This window comes from Pseudophryne corroboree, chromosome 10 (assembly GCF_028390025.1).
Source record: "Pseudophryne corroboree isolate aPseCor3 chromosome 10, aPseCor3.hap2, whole genome shotgun sequence".
NCBI lineage: Eukaryota > Metazoa > Chordata > Amphibia > Anura > Myobatrachidae > Pseudophryne > Pseudophryne corroboree.
The window spans coordinates 372667571-372687447 of NC_086453.1; the positions used below are offsets into that span (position 1 = coordinate 372667571).

The window sequence follows — 19877 nt, forward strand, 5'->3', positions numbered from 1 at the left end:
GGGTAATTTACCCCTGTTCCCTGACCACTGTTGTACAGGGAATCAGAAAGAGAGTGCTGGAAAATGGAGAACCGGATTTGTACTTGAACTGTGGCCAGTTGCAGCATTTATAGAAACAAATAAATATTATCTCTCGTTATGATCTGTTATATAAAGTGTTAGCGGTGCCTGCGGCTGGCTATATGTCCTATAGTGTCATTACCATGAAGGTGAATTTTTAAAATGTGTTTAACAAGAAACACTGTATCATGACGTTTACATGAATATCCAGCAATGTAACCCATGGTGTAGGGAGGAAATGTATTCGGTATGAATGCATGGGGCTATGATCTTAGAAATCCACAGTCGCTGCCATATGCACAATAGAGCAGCGCATGCTCACACAGTAACCGACTGGTGCAAAAATAGTATATCGTGCAATGAAAGCACTGCATGCATCTCAACAAGGTGTCAAGGGCCACTGGCCTATTCATCAGGTCGTACAGTGTGGTGTAAATACAGAAAAAGAAGCCGTCTTACTGCACAGAGACATATACTGGGCGCACAGTTCCATAATATAGGATTTATTTGCACATTTGTAGGAATCTCAGTGACTGACAATCTAGGGTAACATCGCTACAAACCCGGACTCTTACGTGGCCTTACCAGCCACAGCAGCAGGAGAACATTTACATGTAACAGTAATCTAAATGTTCCCATCGTCTACACGGCGGAGGCCGATATTCTGTAGGCGGATCCAGTGCTCAGCCTATTGATGCCTCGGGATCTAGAGCCTCCTGCCTCATCGGTGGCTCCAATCCCAAATGAATCAATTAGTCGCATCCCCGTGAATATTTGTTAAACCCCAAAAATGTATTTATAGACATAGAAATGATACATACAGAATGTACGGCAACACCTGGATCTGTCATTACATAAACTTCCTATAATAAACCACTGACGGGCAAAGTAGCGTTTACCAATTATCCTATTATCCCGATCATCATAATATGTACATTATATATACAGGAACACTGTAAACACTGCAGAAAGTTATATATGTAAACACTGCAGAAAGTTAGTAACGTGGGTTAAATGGCAGCTGACGCAGTTTAATACTGGGCTCGTATCTACCTTATAGAATACACAGACTACGTAATGTAGTATATTACTTTAGGAGCTAAGCTCACACACAGAGTAATGTAAATGTGAGTGGTTAAAGTTAAGGTTCTAAGATATTTAGCACAAATCAAAATGACCCACAGAAGCAACAAGATTTAAATTAATCAGATCGCAACAACGTCCGCCTGCGGCATTAGAACAAGCGGTGACGTCACAGATACCATGTAACAACCTAATAAGGAGTAAGAGATGATGTTACATAACGCCATACACCATATAAAGACATGAGCGGTCAGTGGACCTCTGTCACGTTACACACGGAGAACTGGTGGCACATCTCTAATCTGAACCACTTTCTGGAATTGTTCAAGAGATAAAGTGATGTCATGAAGCAGGGTCTGGATCTTCCTCATCCAGTATGGTCCAGTGGCGCAGGTGCTGGTCCTGTACTTTGTACTGGGAACGTTCTCCATAAAGCCTCTGGTGACTGGGATCGGATTAGGGCCTGCGTCTGTCCCGGTATTATAGGGGTGCAATCACTGGCAGATCGCCACAAGGGATGAGTGAGGACGGTTACTTGAATGGTTCCATCTGAAATAAGAGACACTGATCTCATCACAGGACAAAGCTTGGAGAACGTGAAGGACACTGGATGTGTCCTAGGAACTACTCCAGAATGGGGGAAAGTGCTTGCACAAGGTGGATAGAGTACAGACATACAGCCTCGTACCTCATTAGAGCCATCCAGCATAGTACCTTTATTACATCTAGCTGTGTACCTCATTAGAACCATTTACAATTGTACCTCATCAGAACCCTCCAACTTCCTACCTCATAAGAAACATCTAGCCTCATACCTCATTAGAACCATCCAATCTTGTACCTCATTTGAACCCTCCAACTTCCTACCTCATAAGAAACATCTAGCCTCATACCTCATTAGAAACATCCAACCATGTACCTCATTTGAACCCACCAACTTCCTACCTCATAAGAAACATCTAGCCTCAGACCTCATTAGAACCATCCAATCTTGTACCTCATTTGAACCCACCAACTTCCTAATTCATAAGAATCATCTAGCCTCATACCTCATTACAAACATCCAACCTTGTACCTCATTTGAACCCACCATCTTCCTACCTCATAAGAAACATCTAGCCTCATACCTCATTAGAAACATCCAACTTTGTACCTCATTTGAACCCAGCAACTTCCTACTTCATAAGAAACATCTAGCCTCATACCTCATACCACATGCTCAGCGGTCATTGGTGTCTGCCCGTCCTCACCATGCAATGCCTTTCCCACTGCTCATGGGCACTTTATGTGAGAAAGCAAAGATATATGGGTGCAAATCAGCCAATGAAGTCATACTGCTGAGATGTGTAATGTTGTGTAATACAGACGCAGGAAAGCACCGCAATCCCGTAACTTCAGTCCTGAATGATGCTGCAATGAGGTGAAACTGACTGCTTACACCCTGCACGCTTACATCTGTGCCTGCAAATGGTGACTGGTTATGTACCTCTCTATACAGTGGGTGGGCATAATTCTATCCTCCTGTTCTGGGTCTGTGCCTGTAAACCCACACACCCAAACAGGTCCTGTCACCAAGTCCTACAATGGTGCTAGAACCAGCCACCCTCCTCCCCCCAACAAACCTGCGTTCCTGTTCGCTCAAGTGAGAATGTTTCAGAGAAAATGCAGAGTGTGCGCTATGCCCTCCCCTGTGCGCGCTATGCCATCCCTCTGTGCGCGCTTGCTATGACCTCCCATGTGCGCTATGCCCTCCCCTGTGTGCGCTATGCCCTTCCTCTGTGTATGCTATGCCCTCCCCTGTGCGCCCTATGCCCTTCCTGTGTATGCTATGCCCTGTCCTGAGTGCCCTTCCTCTGTGCGTGCTACGCCCTCCCGTGTGCGCTATGCCCTTCCTCTGTGCGCGCTATGCTCTCCCCTGTGTGCCCTGTGTCCTCCTCTGTGCGCCCTATGCCTTCCCCTGTGCGCGCTATGCCCTTCCTGTGTATGCTATGCCCTGCCCTGAGTGCCCTTCCTCTGTGCGCGCTACGCACTCTCGTGTGCGCTATGCCCTTCCTCTGTGCGCGCTATGCTCTTCCCTGTGTGCCCTGTGTCCTCCTCTGTGTGCCCTATGCCCTCCCCTGTGTGCGCTATGCCCTTCCTGTGTATTCTATGTCCTCCCCTGAGTACCCTTTCTCTGTGCGCGCTATGCCCTCCCCTGTGCGCGATATGCCCTTCCTCTGTGTATGCTATGCCCTCCCCGGAGTGCCCTTCCTCTGTGCGCGCTATGCTCTCCCCTGTGTCCTCCTCTGTGCGCCCTATGCTCTCCCCTCTGTGCGCTATGCCCTTCCTGTGTATTCTATGCCCTCCCCTGAGTACCCTTTCTCTGTGCGCGCTATGCCCTCCCCTGTGTGCGCTATGCCCTTCCTCTGTGTATGCTATGCCCTCCCCTGAGTGCCTTTCCTCTGTGCGCGCTATGCCCTTCCTCTGTGTATGCTATGCCCTCCCCTGAGTGCCCTTCCTCTGTGCGCGCTATGCCCTCCTCTGTGTATGCTATGGCCTCCCCTGAGTGCCCTTCCTCTGTGTATGCTATGCCCTCCCCTAAGTGCCCTTCCTCTGTGCGCGCTATGCCCTTCCTCTGTGTATGCTATGCCCTCCCGAGTGCCCTTCCGCTGTGCACGCTATGCCCTTCCTCTGTGTATGCTATGCCCTCCCCTGAGTGCCCTTCCGCTGTGTGCGCTATGCCCTTCCTCTGTGTATGCTATGCCCTCCCGAGTGCCCTTCCGCTGTGCGCGCTATGCCCTTCCTCTGTGTATGCTATGCCCTCCCCTGAGTGCCCCTCCGCTGTGCGCGCTATGCCCTTCCTCTGTGTATGCTATGCCCTCCCGAGTGCCCTTCCGCTGTGTGCGCTATGCCCTTCCTCTGTGTATGCTATGCCCTCCCCTGAGTGCCCTTACTCTGTGTATGCTATGCCCTCCCCTGAGGGCCCTTCCGCTGTGTGCGCTATGCCCTTCCTCTGTGTATGCTATGCCCTCCCCTGAGTGCCCTTCCTCTGTGTATGCTATGCCCTCCCGAGTGCCCTTCCGCTGTGCGCGCTATGCCCTTCCTCTGTGTATGCTATGCCCTCCCCTGAGTGCCCTTCCTCTGTGTATGCTATGCCCTCCCCTGAGTGCCCTTCCGCTGTGTGCGCTATGCCCTTCCTCTGTGTATGCTATGCCCTCCCCTGAGTGCCCTTCCTCTGTGTATGCTATGCCCTCCCCTGAGTGCCCTTCCGCTGTGTGCGCTATGCCCTTCCTCTGTGTATGCTATGCCCTCCCCTGAGTGCCCTTCTGCTGTGTGCGCTATGCCCTTCTTCTGTGTATGCTATGCCCTCCCCTGAGTGCCCTTCCGCTGTGTGCGCTATGCCCTTCCTCTGTGTATGCTATGCCCTCCCCTGAGTTCCCTTCCTCTGTGTATGCTATGCCCTCCCCTGAGTGCCCTTCCGCTGTGTGCGCTATGCCCTTCCTCTGTGTATGCTATGCCCTCCCCTGAGTGCCCTTCCGCTGTGCGCGCTATGCCCTTCCTCTGTGTATGCTATGCCCTCCCCTGAGTGCCCTTCCGCTGTGCGCGCTATGCCCTTCCTCTGTGTATGCTATGCCCTCTCCTGAGTGCCCTTCCGCTGTGTGCGCTATGCCCTTCCTCTGTGTATGCTATGCCCTCCCCTGAGTGCCCTTCCGCTGTGCGCGCTATGCCCTTCCTCTGTGTATGCTATGCCCTCCCCTGAGTTCCCTTCCTCTGTGTATGCTATGCCCTCCCCTGAGTGCCCTTCCGCTGTGTGCGCTATGCCCTTCCTCTGTGTATGCTATGCCCTCCCCTGAGTGCCCTTCCGATGTGCGCGCTATGCCCTTCCTCTGTGTATGCTATGCCCTCCCCTGAGTGCCCTTCCGCTGTGTGCGCTATGCCCTTCCTCTGTGTATGCTATGCCCTCCCCTGAGTGCCCTTCCGCTGTGCGCGCTATGCCCTTCCTCTGTGTATGCTATGCCCTCTCCTGAGTGCCCTTCCACTGTGCGCGCTATGCCCTTCCTCTGTGTATGCTATGCCCTCTCCTGAGTGCCCTTCCGCTGTGTGCGCTATGCCCTTCCTCTGTGTATGCTATGCCCTCCCCTGAGTGCCCTCCCGCTGTGCGCACTATGCCCTTCCTCTGTGTATGCTATGCCCTCCCCTGAGTGCCCTTCCGCTGTGCGCGCTATGCCCTCCTCTGTGCGCACTATGTCCTCCCCTGTGCGCCCCATGCCCTCCCTGTGACTGTGAGGTATACAATGAGAGAGAAACTTGGCTTCCAGAATAGGGGGCTGATTCTGAGTCAGACAGATTTCTTTGCATTGATGCAAACAGCGAGTTTCAGCATACGGCGCACGCGCAGAAATTAATTTACGCATTGCATATCAGACGGATGTCTGGTGCCATCCTCTGTGGACTAGGCAGCCACAACGCACTTGCATGGAACTGGTCTGTCATGTCGGTGCCTCGGGGGCGTGTAGCGAGAGTTCCGCACTAGTTGTGCATACGAGGAAGGGAAGCCTGTATCTGATGGATCTGGTGCAAGTGCCGACACTAACGACCGTTGCGGCTGAGGACGGAATCACAGTGGGCGGAGCAGCTTTTTCTCTTGAGGCTGCACAGATCCTGGCATTAGCCCTACGGAGACTGGCATTAGCATAAGGTAGCGAATCAGGCTTCCACGGCATCACACAGGCACATTGCGCCACTCAGAATGAGCCCCTCGGCACATCTTGGCTTTGTTCCAGCGCGGCGGGAGGTAACCCCTCCTGGAAGAGTGCACAGCGTGGAAACGGGATGACGGTGGGAAAACCTCATTTATGGCCCCTATGGAAGGAGCTACACAAATAATGGTCGTAAAAGTAGTGGGATCCGGTCTGAAGATCGACAGTGTCTAGGTCGACAATGTTTAGGTCGACCACTATAGGTCGACAGTCACTAGGTCGACATGGATGGAAGGTTGACAGGGTTTCTAGGGTGACATGTGCTAGGTCGACAGGTCTAAAGGTCGACATGAGTTTTTCAAAAAAAAAATTCTTTTTTTGAATTTTTTCATACTTAACGATCCACGTGGACTACGATTGGAACGGTAAAGTGTGCCGAGCGAAGTGGTAGCGGAGCGAAGGCACCATGCGAGGGGACGCGGTGCACTAATTTGGGATCCCGGTCACTCTACGAAGAAAACGACACCAAAAAAAAAAAAAATCCTCACGTCGACCTTTAGACCTGTCGACCTAGCACATGTCGACCTAGAAACCCTGACGACCTTCCATCCATGTCGACCTAGTGACTGTCGACCTATAGTGGTCGACCTAAACATTGTCGACCTAGACACTGTCGATTTGATGAACCACACCCAAAAGTAGCAGATTGAGACCAATATAGAAAAGGGGGTGAGAGACTGCGTGATTATTGGTACTGAGCAGTGCATGTGCACCAGGACTGCTCGTATAACCTGTGCTCAGTGGGTATGTGCCCCTGCGCGGACACTGGCACAATGGAGACTATAGAGATCTGCAGAGTAAATGATGCCCCCCCCCCCAAGTATCAGAGCTACAGATGGAGCCATGTTTATCTTGGCCTTTAATAGGGTTAATTGAGCCATGTCACTCAGATTTAATTCCCTGCTGTAATTACTTAATCCCCTGATGTATTGTTCTCTGTATTGTATTGCAGCTGAGAACAATAGATGAAAGGCTTATGTTAAAAAAAACCATGGTGTGCCTAGGTGCAGCAGAGAAGTCAGGATAAATGTGGCTCCATCTGTATGTAACAGAGGAGCCGACATCTGCAGTAAGAGCATCACTCGGCCTCCATGTGTCTGGTACACGCAGCGCTGAGTGGATGGCCTCGGGAGGAGGCGGAAAGTGCTGCATATTGATCCTGTGCTATTTCTGTGCTGTCTCAGGACGGGATTATCCCCGCTCCCCTCCTGAGACAGGTGTTGTGTGATGTGCAGACAGGAGATCAGGGCGTGTGGGCAGAAATCACAGGAGGACGAGAAGTTATTTCCACTAGGAGGTCAGGTGCATATAATGTGACAGGAACGTGCTCTGGCAGCCAGGGGGGAAGAGAGAGCATAATTACCTAGAAACCACCTTAATCATGATTTGGAGCCAGTGATCTGGAAATCTGCTGCTGGAAAGGTCTAAATGTAGAATACAGACAGCGTGTTTCTACCAGCTTATACGATTAACCCTTAATTAGGTTCCTAACACATAACGGTGCCTAGGTATGCTACGACACTGGAGGGACTCGTATTGTATGGTCAAAAGTGACGCTAATTTCTTATTCATTTTCTTGACACGCACAAGAATGCTAGCTCTTGGGCCGGGGGTTCTCTACACCTCGCAGCCTAGGGTAGAGCGCAGAGCAAAAACAGCATTTAAAAACCAAAATAGTCATACATACAGTAACGCATCTATATAACATTGGGAGACTTGGTGACGGGTCCTCTTTAGAGACATTGGATCACATGAACATCTGCAGACACATGGAGGGGCACCCCAGAACATGAGGATATGGGTGGTCATTCCGAGTTGATCGCTAGCTGCATTCGTTCGCTGTGCAACGATGAGGCAAAAAAACTGCACTTCTGCGCATGCGTATGCAGCACAATGCGCACGCGCGATGTAGTTTCACACAGGGTCTAGCGAAGCTTTTCAGTCGCACTGCTGGCCGCAGAGTGATTGACATGAAGTGGGCGTTTCTGGGTGTCAACTGACCGTTTTCAGGGAGTGTTTGAAAAAACGCAGGCGTGCCAGGAAAAACGCAGACGTGGCTGGGCGAACGCAGGGCGTGTTTGCGACATGAAAACAGGAACTGAACAGTCTGAAGTGATCGCAAGCGCTGAGTAGGTTTTGAGCTACTCTAAAACTGCACAAACAAAACTTTGTAGCCGCTCTGCGATCCTTTCGTTCGCACTTCTGCTAAGCTAAAATACACTCCCAGTGGGAGGCGGCATAGCGTTTGTACGGCTGCTAGTGAGCAAACAATTTGGAATGACCCCCATAGAGTGCTTGCAGAAGGTCTCCCCTGAGAGATGGTATGCAGGACTGTGCAGGCCCAGATAGAGGGGTGCATAATATAAAAAGCATCTAACACTTCACATATATCTCCTGAAATACAGCTCATTCCAGCTTCACGTCTCATCAGACAGCAGTACGTGGCCATTAGTAACTAGAACCTGTTAGTGTTCCGCTATACATCGCTGTATACACTCCGCCACCTCTCACCTTGCTACTTAGGGAATACAGGCTCTTTGGTTCCTCTGACTGTACTTTGCCTCCAGTTCGTCCATCCAATCAATGTTCCAGTCGAGAACGGGCAGCGGGGTCACCTTCGGTTTTCTGTGGTTAAGATCTGCACTTTCGCCCTGGTTCTGCCCTGCTAGCAATCCATCCAGGGGGGACGCAGATGGCGAGAAATCTCAAAAAGAAAACAGAAGAAAGAGGAATATTAATGTCACCTTTACATGTGTCTGTGTGTAGGTGACGGCAGATTCCCTGTCCCATTAAGGTCAGACATGTCCTGTAGGGGGCGCCCAAGAACAAGGTGGAGGAAATATGTCCTACAGTAACTCAGTGAGCAGTCCTGGAGGTTTCCAATCTCTAATATAAATCATACTGTGCTTACATGTATAATCCCATTACACAGGGCAAAGTAAAACTCATGCCATTATTTCTCTAAACCGAAAAGAAAAATACGCCAACAAGCAATCAATGTTCTCGTCATAGTGAACACGATTAATTCCTTGAAGTTAATCCGATTAAAATGTGCCCTTGTATAAAAATGAAAAGTGACAGTTGGAATAAGAAGGATTCACAAATCTTCCCATAGGAAAGCAGTTGCTGCAACATGGGATTCCGGGGGAAACCTCTTGTGCGGTTTACTCCTAAATGAGTATCTGCTCATAAACAGATGGAACAAAAGCATACAGTAGGAGCATGGGTTGGTATCGGGAGACCGGCGCTTGGAATCCCGGAGGTCACCATACCCAGAGGTAAATTTACTAAGCTCCGTGTCTGCTCCAGGTTGGCAAACGCAGGAGTGTTTGGCTATTTTTACAAACATGGAAATTTACCAAAGAACAAACACAGGAGTGATAGGTCAAACAGAAATACAAAACACGGGTGTACAGGGACATACGATCAAATACACCATCGGCCAAACTCGGATTCAATTTCCATAGACAACACTGACACACGGGAATTTACCTAGAATCGCTTCTGCAAACGCACCGTGTATTGAGCAAACTCGGATCAAAATGCACTTTTCAAATAGACATCCCTCTCAGCAGTGTTTAGAGAAGCCTGCACAGATCAGTGAGATCCGTGCATTGCTTCACTGGTAAAATGTATTAAAATAGTTAAAAAATGGGGGGGGGGGGGGAATTGTGTGGGGTCCCCCCAAAAGCATAACCAGCCCTGGGCTCTTTGAGCTGGTCCTGGTTCTAAAAATACCAGGGGGAAAATAAGTGTGCAAGGGTGCTTAATAAACATTTACTTTCTATGGTGTGTGTGTGTCCTGTCTTTATTTTAAGACTTCTTTTACGGGGGACTACACTACAGGTACCAGTGGGCCCTTTAATGCCCCACATGCTGGTACTTGTGGTTCTCCAAGCACCAGCATGTGGTGAAGACTTCATGGGACAGGTAGTTCTACCTGTAAAAGACAATATTAATTCTCATTTTTACACTTGAAAGCTATCAACTCGGCACCCGCTACCCAGGGGTGCCGAGGACAGCCCCGGGCTTCGGGTGCCCAGTAGAGGGGGGACCCATTTATTGTGGAGACCCCATTCCCCTGGAATCACCGGCCAGGGCTGACTAGCTGCCGGAGGGGATGGGGTAATGCTACGGTCACCAGGACCAACATAGACGTGTTCCTCGACTGTGGCATTACCTCCCTGGCTAGTGGAGCCCAGTACTGGTTTCAAAATTAAGGAGGGACCCCTACGTCCTCCCCATATTTTTCAAACCAGGACTGGTCCAAGAGCCCGGTGATGTTTCTTTAAATACAGAGTCAGGTCACTAATGATCTGGTCACACATATTTCCTGTCTTATCGCACAAGCAAGTAGCAATGGTAATCTTCCTGCTACCCCCAGGTCTGGGGGGTGGGGGTTGGGGGGGCTTGGGTAAGGTGCCCTTCGCTTGCCTGCCGCAGTACTAGATCCAGGAGAGAGGGAGCCCTGCAATGGCGTGTGGAGCCAGAAAATAAATGCGTTGGCTGCTATTACAGTACCAAGTGCCATGGGTCCCTGTCCTGCTGCCAGGAAAGAGATTAGCAGCATGAGCGACTGCTGGCCCGGAAGAAGCCTCGATTCTGGGGAGAAGACATTATCAGCTCAGGAACGTTTAGCAAGTGGTGACCTTGGCTCAGGAACTTTCTGCAGATCCGGATAATCAGGTGCTAAATATGCAAGAAGGATTTTATTGGGCTTTATAAAGTTTCTGGAGAATGCAGTTATTTCTTTATGGATCGGTGTTCATGAATAAAAATTAATACTGCTTTACTATATGCATAGCCTCCTCCCCTCTCGGATCGTTACTTGTGCAATTAATTTCCTGGAGAACATTTTCATACTTAGAAAAAAAACATGAAATTGCTGATTTGTCGAAATATTCTGCTCTCTAAGGATGGATTTGGGTGCGTGTTGCTTTGTACTAATGCGAAGACAATAAATCTTTTATTCCCAGGCTGGTGGTATAGGATCTGCCAATATTTCTATTTAGGTGAGGCAGATTTCAATGGAAAAGTTGCATATTTCTTTGTACTACTGACCCTTTCCCTGAAATCTATCAGTATTAGTATGACTAGCTGGTTTGGGTGTTAGTATTAGTACACCTAGCAAGCTCTGAGTACTGACCATTTCAATGAAGTCTATCAGTAGTAGTATAACTAGCAGGTTGTGGGTGCTAGTAATAGTAAGCCTAGCGGGTTCTGGGTAGTGGGTACTGACCCTTTCCCTAAAGTCTATCAGTATTAGTATAACTAGCGGGTTCTTGGTCTTATACAGGTTTGTTAGCGAACCAAAAAAGCAAGCACCTGGGCAATACTATGTTGCACTGCAGGTGTGGCAGATGTAACACGTGCAGAGAGAGTTAGATTTGGGTGGGGTGTGTTTAAACCGAAATCTAAATTGCAATGTAAAAATAAGGCAGCCAGTATTTACCCTGCACAGAAACAAAATAACACACCCAAATCTAACTCTCTCTGCACATGTTACATCTGCCCTACCTGCACTGTACATGGTTTTGCGGGATCAGTACGATTTACCTACAATCAAAATCCTGACTGTCAAAATACCGACAACAATTGACCAATGGTCAAAATACCGACATGGTCAAAATACAGATATTTAAAATGTCGACACGGACAAAATACTGACTTTTAAAATGTCAGCAGGTCAAAATGTTGACACGAGTTTTTATTTAAAAAAAATTGGCGTGTATGTCGACATGGACACCGTATAAGTGTACCACGTCCCCTCGCATGGTTCGCTGCGCTCGGCACACTCTTATATTCCCCCTCCATGTCCACTAGGAAGGTAAAGAATGAACAAGTCGGTTTCAATAAGAAAATCATGTGCAGATTTTTCGACCTGTCAACATTTTAAATGTTGGTATTTTAACCATGTCGACAAAGTTAATGTCTGTATTTTGACCATGTTGGTATTTTGACCATCGGTCAATTGATGTCGGGATTTTGACCGTCGGGATTTTGATTGTAGGTAAATTGACTGCATCCCGGTTTTGCACATTAGTGTGTTTATTTGGTCTGCTAACAAACCTGAATAATCTCCTCTCGTTACTGGCCCTTTCCCTAAAGCAGTGTTTCCCAACCACGGTCCTCAAGGCACACTAACAGTCCTGGTTTTAGTAATATCCAGGCTTGAACACAGGTGACTTAATTAGTACCTCAGTTATTTTGATTTAATCATCTGTGCTGAAGCCTGGATATCACTAAAACCTGCACTGTTGGTGTGCCTTGAGGACCGCGGTTGGGAATGCCTGCCCTAAAGTCTATCAGTACACCTAGCGGGTTCTGGGTACTAATATCAGTACACCTAGCGGGTTCCAGGTACTGACCCTTTCCCTGAAGTCTATCAGTATAACTAGTGGGTTCTGGGTACTAATATCAGTACACCTAGCGGGTTCCAGGTACTGACCCTTTCCCTAAAGTCTATCAGTATAACTAGCGGGTTCTGGGTACTAATATCAGTACACCTAGCGGGTTCCAGGTACTGGCTCTTTCCCTAAAGTCTATCAGTATAACTAGCGGGTTCTGGGTACTAATATCAGTACACCTAGCGGGTTACAGGTACTGACCCTTTCCCTGAAGTCTATCATTATAACTAGCGGGTTCTGGGTACTAATATCAGTACACCTAGCGGGTTCCAGGCACTGGCCCTTTCCCTAAAGTCTATCATTATAACTAGCGGGTTCTGGGTTCTAATATCAGTACACCTAGCGGGTTCCAGGTACTGGCCCTTTCCCTAAAGTCTATCAGTATAACTAGCGGGTTCTGGGTACTAATATCAGTACACCTAGCGGGTTCCAGGTACTGACCCTTTCCCTGAAGTCTATCAGTATAACTAGCAGGTTCTGGGTACTAATATCAGTACACCTAGCGGGTTCCAGGTACTGACCCTTTCCCTAAAGTCTATCAGTATAACTAGCGGGTTCTGGGTACTAATATCAGTACACCTAGCGGGTTCCAGGTACTGGCCCTTTCCCTAAAGTCTATCAGTATAACTAGCGGGTTCTGGGTACTAATATCAGTACACCTAGCGGGTTCCAGGTACTGACCCTTTCCCTGAAGTCTATCAGTATAACTAGCAGGTTCTGGGTACTAATATCAGTACACCTAGCGGGTTCCAGGTACTGACCCTTTCCCTGAAGTCTATCAGTATAACTAGCGGGTTCTGGGTACTAATATCAGTACACCTAGCGGGTTCCAGGTACTGGCCCTTTCCCTGAAGTCTATCAGTATAACTAGCGGGTTCTGGGTACTAATATCAGTACACCTAGCGGGTTCCAGGTACTGACCCTTTCGCTGAAGTCTATCAGCATAACTAGCGGGTTCTGGGTACTAATATCAGTACACCTAGCAGGTTCCAGGTACTGACCCTTTCCTGAAGTCTGTCAGTATTAGTATAACTAGCGGGTTCCAGGTACTGATCCTTTCTCTGAAGTCTGTCAGTATTAGTACACCTAGTGGGTTTCGGGTACTCCCCATTTCCCTGAAGTCTATCAGTATAAGTATAACTAGCTGGTTTCGGGTATTGATCCTTTCCATGAAGTCTATCAGTATTAGTATAACTAGCTGGTTTCGGGTATTGATCCTTTCCATGAAGTCTATCAGTATTAGTATAACTAGCTGGTTTCGGGTATTGATCCTTTTCATGAAGTCTAAAAGTATCAATATAACTAGCTCGTTCCGGGTACTGATCCTTTCCATGAAGTCTATCAGTATTAGTATAACTAGCTGGTTTCGGGTATTGATCCTTTCCATGAAGTCTATAAGTATTAATATAACTAGCTCGTTCCGGGTACTGATCCTTTCCATGAAGTCTATAAGTATTAGTATAACTAGCTGGTTCCGGGTACTGATCCTTTCCATGAAGTCTATCAGTATTAATATAACTAGCTGGTTTCGTGTACTGATCCTTTCCATGAAGTCTATAAGTATTAGTATAACTAGCTGGTTCCGGGTATTAGTGTTAGTAAACCTAGTGGGTTCCGGGTACTGATCCTTTCCATGACGTCTATAAGTATTAGTATAACTAGCTTGTTCTGGGTACTAGTATTAGTACATCTAGCGGGTTCCGGGTACTGATCCTTTCCATGAAGTCTATCGGTATTAGTATAACTAGCTGGTTCCGGGTACTAGTATTTGTACATCTAGCGGGTTCCGGGTACTGATCCTTTCCCTGAAGTCTGTCAGTATTAGCATAACTAGCGGGTTCCAGATACCGATCGTTTCCCTGAAGTCTATCAGTATTAGTATAATTAGTGGATTCTGGGTGGGTACTAGTATTAGTACATCTAGCGGGTTCCGGGTACTGATCCTTTCCCTGAAGTTTGTCAGTATTAGTATAACTAGCTGGTTCCGGGTACTGACCCTTTTCCTGAAGTCTATCAGTATTAGTATAACTAGCGGGTTCCGGTTACGACCCTTTTCCTGAAGCCTATCAGTATAACTAGCAGGTTCTGGGTACTAATATCAGTACACCTAGCAGGTACCAGGTACTGACCCTTTTCCTGAAGTTTGTCAGTATAACTAGCGGGTTCCGGGTACTGACCCTTTTCCTGAAGTCTGTCAGTATTAGTATAACTAGCGGGTTCCGGGTACCGTTCTTTCCCTGAAGTATCAGTATAATTAGCAGGTTCTGGGTACTAATATCAGTACACCTAGCGGGTTCCGGATACTGACCCTTTTCCTGAAGTCTGCCAGTATTAGTATAACTAGTGGGTTTCGGGTACTGACCATTTCCCTGAAGTCTATCAGTATTAATATAACTAGCTGGTTCCGGGTACTAGAATTAGTACATCTAGCGGGTTCCGGGTACTGATCCTTTCCATGAAGTCTATCAGTATTAGTATTACTAGCTGGTTCCGGGTACTAGTATTAGTACATCTAGCGGGTTCCGGGTACTGATCCTTTCCATGAAGTCTATCAGTATTAGTATTACTAGCTGGTTCCGGGTACTAGTATTAGTACATCTAGTGAGTTCTGGGTACTGATCCTTTCCCTGAAGTCTATCAGTATTAGTATTACTAGCTGGTTCCGGGTACTAGTATTAGTACATCTAGCGGGTTCTGGGTACTGATCCTTTCCCTGAAGTCTATCAGTATTCGTATAACTAGCTGGTTCCAGATACCGATCCTTTCCCTGAAGTCTATCAGTATTAGTATAACTAGCTGGTTCCGGGTACTAGGATTAGTACACCTAACATGTTCCGGGTACCAATCCTTTCCCTGAAGTCTATCAGTATTAGTATAATTAGTGGATTCTTGGTGGGTACTAGTATTAGTACATCTAGCGGGTTCCGGGTACTGATCCTTTCCCTGAAGTTTGTCAGTATTAGTATAACTAGCTGGTTCCGGGTACTGACCCTTTTCCTGAAGTCTATCAGTATTAGTATAACTAGCGGGTTCCGGTTACGACCCTTTTCCTGAAGCCTATCAGTATAACTAGCAGGTTCTGGGTACTAATATCAGTACACCTAGCAGGTACCAGGTACTGACCCTTTTCCTGAAGTTTGTCAGTATAACTAGCGGGTTCCGGGTACTGACCCTTTTCCTGAAGTCTGTCAGTATTATAACTAGCGGGTTCCGGGTACCGTTCTTTCCCTGAAGTATCAGTATAATTAGCAGGTTCTGGGTACTAATATCAGTACACCTAGCGGGTTCCGGGTACTGACCCTTTTCCTGAAGTCTGTCAGTATTAGTATAACTAGTGGGTTTCGGGTACTGACCATTTCCCTGAAGTCTATCAGTATTAGTATAACTAGCTGGTTCCGGGTACTAGAATTAGTACAACTAACAGGTTCCGGGTACAGATCCTTTCCATGAAGTCTATCAGTATTAGAGTAACTAGCTGGTTCCGGGTACTAGAATTAGTACACCTAAAAGGTTCTGGGTACTGATCCTTTCCATGAAGTCTATCAGTATTAGTATTACTAGCTGGTTCCGGATACTAGTATTAGTACATCTAGTGGGTTCCGAGTACTGATACTTTCCATGAAGTCTATGTTATGGATGAGTACCTGGAACGGGTGTAGTACGGGTGACCGGCGGTCTCCTGACCGCCGGTCACCTTACCGACGCCGGGATCCCGGCAGCATACCGACGCCGGGATCCCGGCGGGGAGGGGCGAGTGCAGCAAGCCCCTTGCGGGCTCGCTGCGCTCGCCACGCTGCGGGCTCGGTGGCGACCTGCGGTCGCCACGGGTTCTATTCCCACTCTATGGGTGTCGTGGACACCCACGAGTGGAAATAGTCCCTGTTGGTCGGCATGCCGACCATCGGGATAGTGAGCCGTCGGGCTCACGGAGGAGGTCATGTGACTGTCGGTCAGCCGACCGGCGGTCACATGACTACCACCCCCTGGAACTCAGGGGAGTATGCGACAATTGGGAAGATGTCTGCAGCAACTCGTGCTCTACCCCAGACTACGTTACCCCTCTTAGTGGTCGGATGGTGCCTGCGGTGCTAGTGTTCTTCTGCCCACGACAGCCGCATTTGAATGGGCGAATTAGGTCCGCCCAAACTCTGATGCCCCCTGGTCTTATTAAGTGACAAGGCACCACCTGAGACTGCGAGTAAGGGGGAACCTAACTAACCCCGCAACACCAATGCACGAGTAATGATGAGAACAACAATGGTCTTAGATGTTATAAGCAAATAAACAGTGAGAGCAACAATACTCAGGGATGTTAAAGATATAAATATAAACAAAGAACTGTTAGCGTGGATACTCCACGAAAACCTGAACACCGGCTGGCAAGATCTGGTCAGGAATTGATCAGTCAAAGTCCCCAGGTCACAGCACAACACAGGCAGGATCTCCAACGAGCTGACAGGTTCACACAGAAGTAAGAACTATCACCAGCATCTTTGGAGTGACCAGGAAGAGAATATAAATGGTGCTGCACCAATCACAGAAGAAACTCCTCAAGTGCAAATATCGTGCAGCTGTCCTGCTGCACACCCTTGTACACAGCTGGGTACTTAGTTACCCAGCAACGGAGAACGCCATCTGCCTGTGGCGTCCCCATTGCTAGGGATCCGGCGGCTCACAGCGCCCGGCGTTTGCCTGTTGTTAGGCGCCGGGCGGGGACCAGGAGACTTTGCGCCCGGCGTCTGCCTGTTGCTAGGCGCCGGACAGGGACCAGAAAACCTTGTGCCCGGTGTCCGCCTGACCCAGGAGTCAGCGGGAGGTGCGGCGTCCCGGCTCCACGACAACGGCCGGGACACGCGCCTCCCAGCGCTAACAGTACCCCCCCCCCTTCCTTGAAGAGGGGTTAAGAAACCCCTAGATCTAGGCTTCTGGGGATATTTCTTGAAAAATCCTTTCTTTAATTCAGGAGCATGAAGGAACTTCCCAGGCACCCAAGTTCTCTCTTCAGGACCGTAGCCTTTCCAATGAACTAAAAAATTTACTTGACCCTGTACAAACTTGGAGTCCAGAATTTTCTCATCAACAAATTCTTGATGTCCTTGAATCAAGACTGGAGAAGGTCTCCTGAAACCTCTTACTCTGAATTTCTTAGAAACAAATGTCAATTTAAATAGAGAACAATGGAAAGTATTATTGATTCTCAAAGACCTGGGTAATTGCAGACGAAAAGCAACAGGATTGATTTTCTGGATGATTTGAAATGGTACAATGTAACGGGGACCCAATTTTTTAGATTTCTGGCGGAGCTTGATGTTTCGGGCAGATAACCATACCATGTCTCCTACTTTAAAAGTACAAGGTTTCCGAAATCTGTCAGCAAATCTCTTAGACCGAACTGCCGCGTCCTCCAAGGCTTGATGTACTTTCCTCCAAATCCTCCTAAGGCGAGACACGGGAGGAAAAGAAGAACTAGACAGTCGTGATTGAGCGAAAGTATTGAATTTAGGATGAATACCGGAAACACAGAAGGAGACATGGAAGTTGAAGAATGTTCAGAATTATTATACGCAAACTCTGCAAAGGGTAGATAGTCAACCCAATCATCCTGGCATTTAGAGATATAACATCGTAGATATTGCTCCAAAGATTGATTAACCCGTTCTGTCTGGCCATTGGACTGTGGGTGATATCCTGACGAGAAACTGATATTGATTCCTAGTTCCGCACAGAAAGATCTCCAGAAACGGGCTATGAATTGAGAGCCTCTATCCGAGACAATGTCTTGTGGTAGGCCATGAATACGGAACATGTGCTGAATGAATAAAGAAGCAAGATCCTTAGCATTAGGCAATTTAGACAGAGGAATAAAATGAGCCATTTTACTGAAACGGTCAACCACCACCCAGATGACCGAACATTTGGAAGATCTTGGTAAATCTACAATAAAATCCATTGACAAATGGGTCCATGGCTTGGAGGGTACAGACAGAGGAAGTAATTGTCCAGAAGGAAGAACACGAGGAGACTTGTTTTTGGCACAGACATGACAGGCCCTAACAAACTCTTGAACGTCTGCCTTAATAGTTGGCCACCATACAGAGCGTGAGAGAAGATGTAAAGTCTTATTAACCCCTGGATGTCCTGAAGTCTTGTTGTCATGGAACTCAGATAACACAGCTGATCTGAGTTTCCGTGGAACAAACAGGAGTCCTGAAGGAGTCTCAGATGGGGCCTGCATCTGTGCTGACTGGACATGAGACAAGATTCATGGTTAGGCCTGCAAGGATACACCCTGGGGAAAGAATCGGCTCTGGACGCTTAGAGACCTCATGACAAGACAGAAAACTTTGGGATAAAGCGTCAGCTTTGATGTTTTTAGAGCTGGGCCTATAGGTAATAATGAAATTGAACCTGGCAAAAAACAGTGCCCATCTGGCTTGTCGAGAATTTAATCTTTTAGCAGATTCAAGGTAAAATAAATTTTACCACCAGTGGTGGCCAATGAGCAGGATCTGCACCTTTCTTGGTCAGGCCCACAATTGGAGCAACAATTGAGGAAAAAGAATCAATGAGTCTTCTGTAATAGTTTGCAAAACCAAGGAAACGTTGAGTAGCTTTTAGATTGGAAGGACGGACCCATTCCACAATTGCCTGAAGTTTCTTAGGATCCATAGAAAACCCCTTGCATACAGATGATTCTCCCTTAGGGGGGCATTCCGAGTTGATTGCTCGCTAGCTAGTTTTAGCAGCCGTGCAAACGCTATGCCGCCACCCACTGAGGAGTGTATTTTAGCTTAGCAGAAGTGCAAACGCCTGTGCAGCCGAGCTCTACAAAAACAGTTTGTGCAGTTTCTGAGTAGCTCTGAACCTACTCAGCGCTTGCGATCACTTCGGCCTATTCGTGTCTGGATTTGACGTCATACACCCGCCCAGCCACGCCTGCGTTTTTTCAGACACGCCTGCGTTTTTGCAAACACTCCCTGAAAACTGTCAGTTGACACCCAGAAACGCCCCCTTCCTGTCAATCTTCTTGCGGCCGTCAGTGCGACTGAAAACTTTGCTACAACCTGTGCAAAACAACAACGAGCTTTGTACCCATACGACGCGCGCGTGCATTGCGGTGCATACGCATGCGCAGAAAAGCCATTTTTTAGCCTGATCGCTGCGCTGCGAAAAACGGCAGCTAGCGATCAACTCGGAATGACCCCCTTAGTTTGGTGAGGACCGCTTTTACATGAGTTTGATGTTCTTTAAGTGAGGCAGAGCAGATCAGAATATCAACGAGATAGACGACCACAAATTTTCCAAGGAAATCCCGAAGAACATCCTGGAAGACGGCAGGAGCGTTGGAGAGTCCAAAAGGCATAACCAAGTACTCATAGTGACCTGAATGAGTATTGAATGCAGTCTTCCATTCATCTCCCTGCCGGATCCGAATGAGATTATATGCCCCTTGTAAATCGATCTTGAAAAATATTGTAGCACTTCTGAGCTGATCAAATAAGACAGTGATATGGGGTAATGGGTATGAATTTTTGTTTGTACTCTTATTCAGTCCCCTGTAGTCAATACATGGCCGTAGAGAGCCGTC

The 19877-nt window shown here is 47.8% G+C and overlaps 1 protein-coding gene across 3 annotated transcripts in view; it reads right to left on the minus strand.

Annotated features, from left to right (window-relative positions):
* Positions 1–547: 547 nt before the first annotated feature.
* ROBO4 (roundabout guidance receptor 4) overlaps positions 548–19877 on the minus strand; it is a 303902-nt gene continuing 284572 nt past the window's right edge. For 2 of the 3 annotated variants that reach the window (XM_063943751.1, XM_063943752.1), the window contains exons 19-20: positions 8394–8586; positions 548–1692 (exon numbers count right to left, since the gene is read on the minus strand). In XM_063943751.1, coding sequence (XP_063799821.1) covers positions 8402–8586 — 185 coding nt within the window. In that variant the 3' untranslated portion in view covers positions 548–1692; positions 8394–8401. Of the gene's footprint in view, positions 1693–8393; positions 8587–19877 lie in introns of those variants that run through there. The other variant, XM_063943753.1, reaches the window with a different exon arrangement.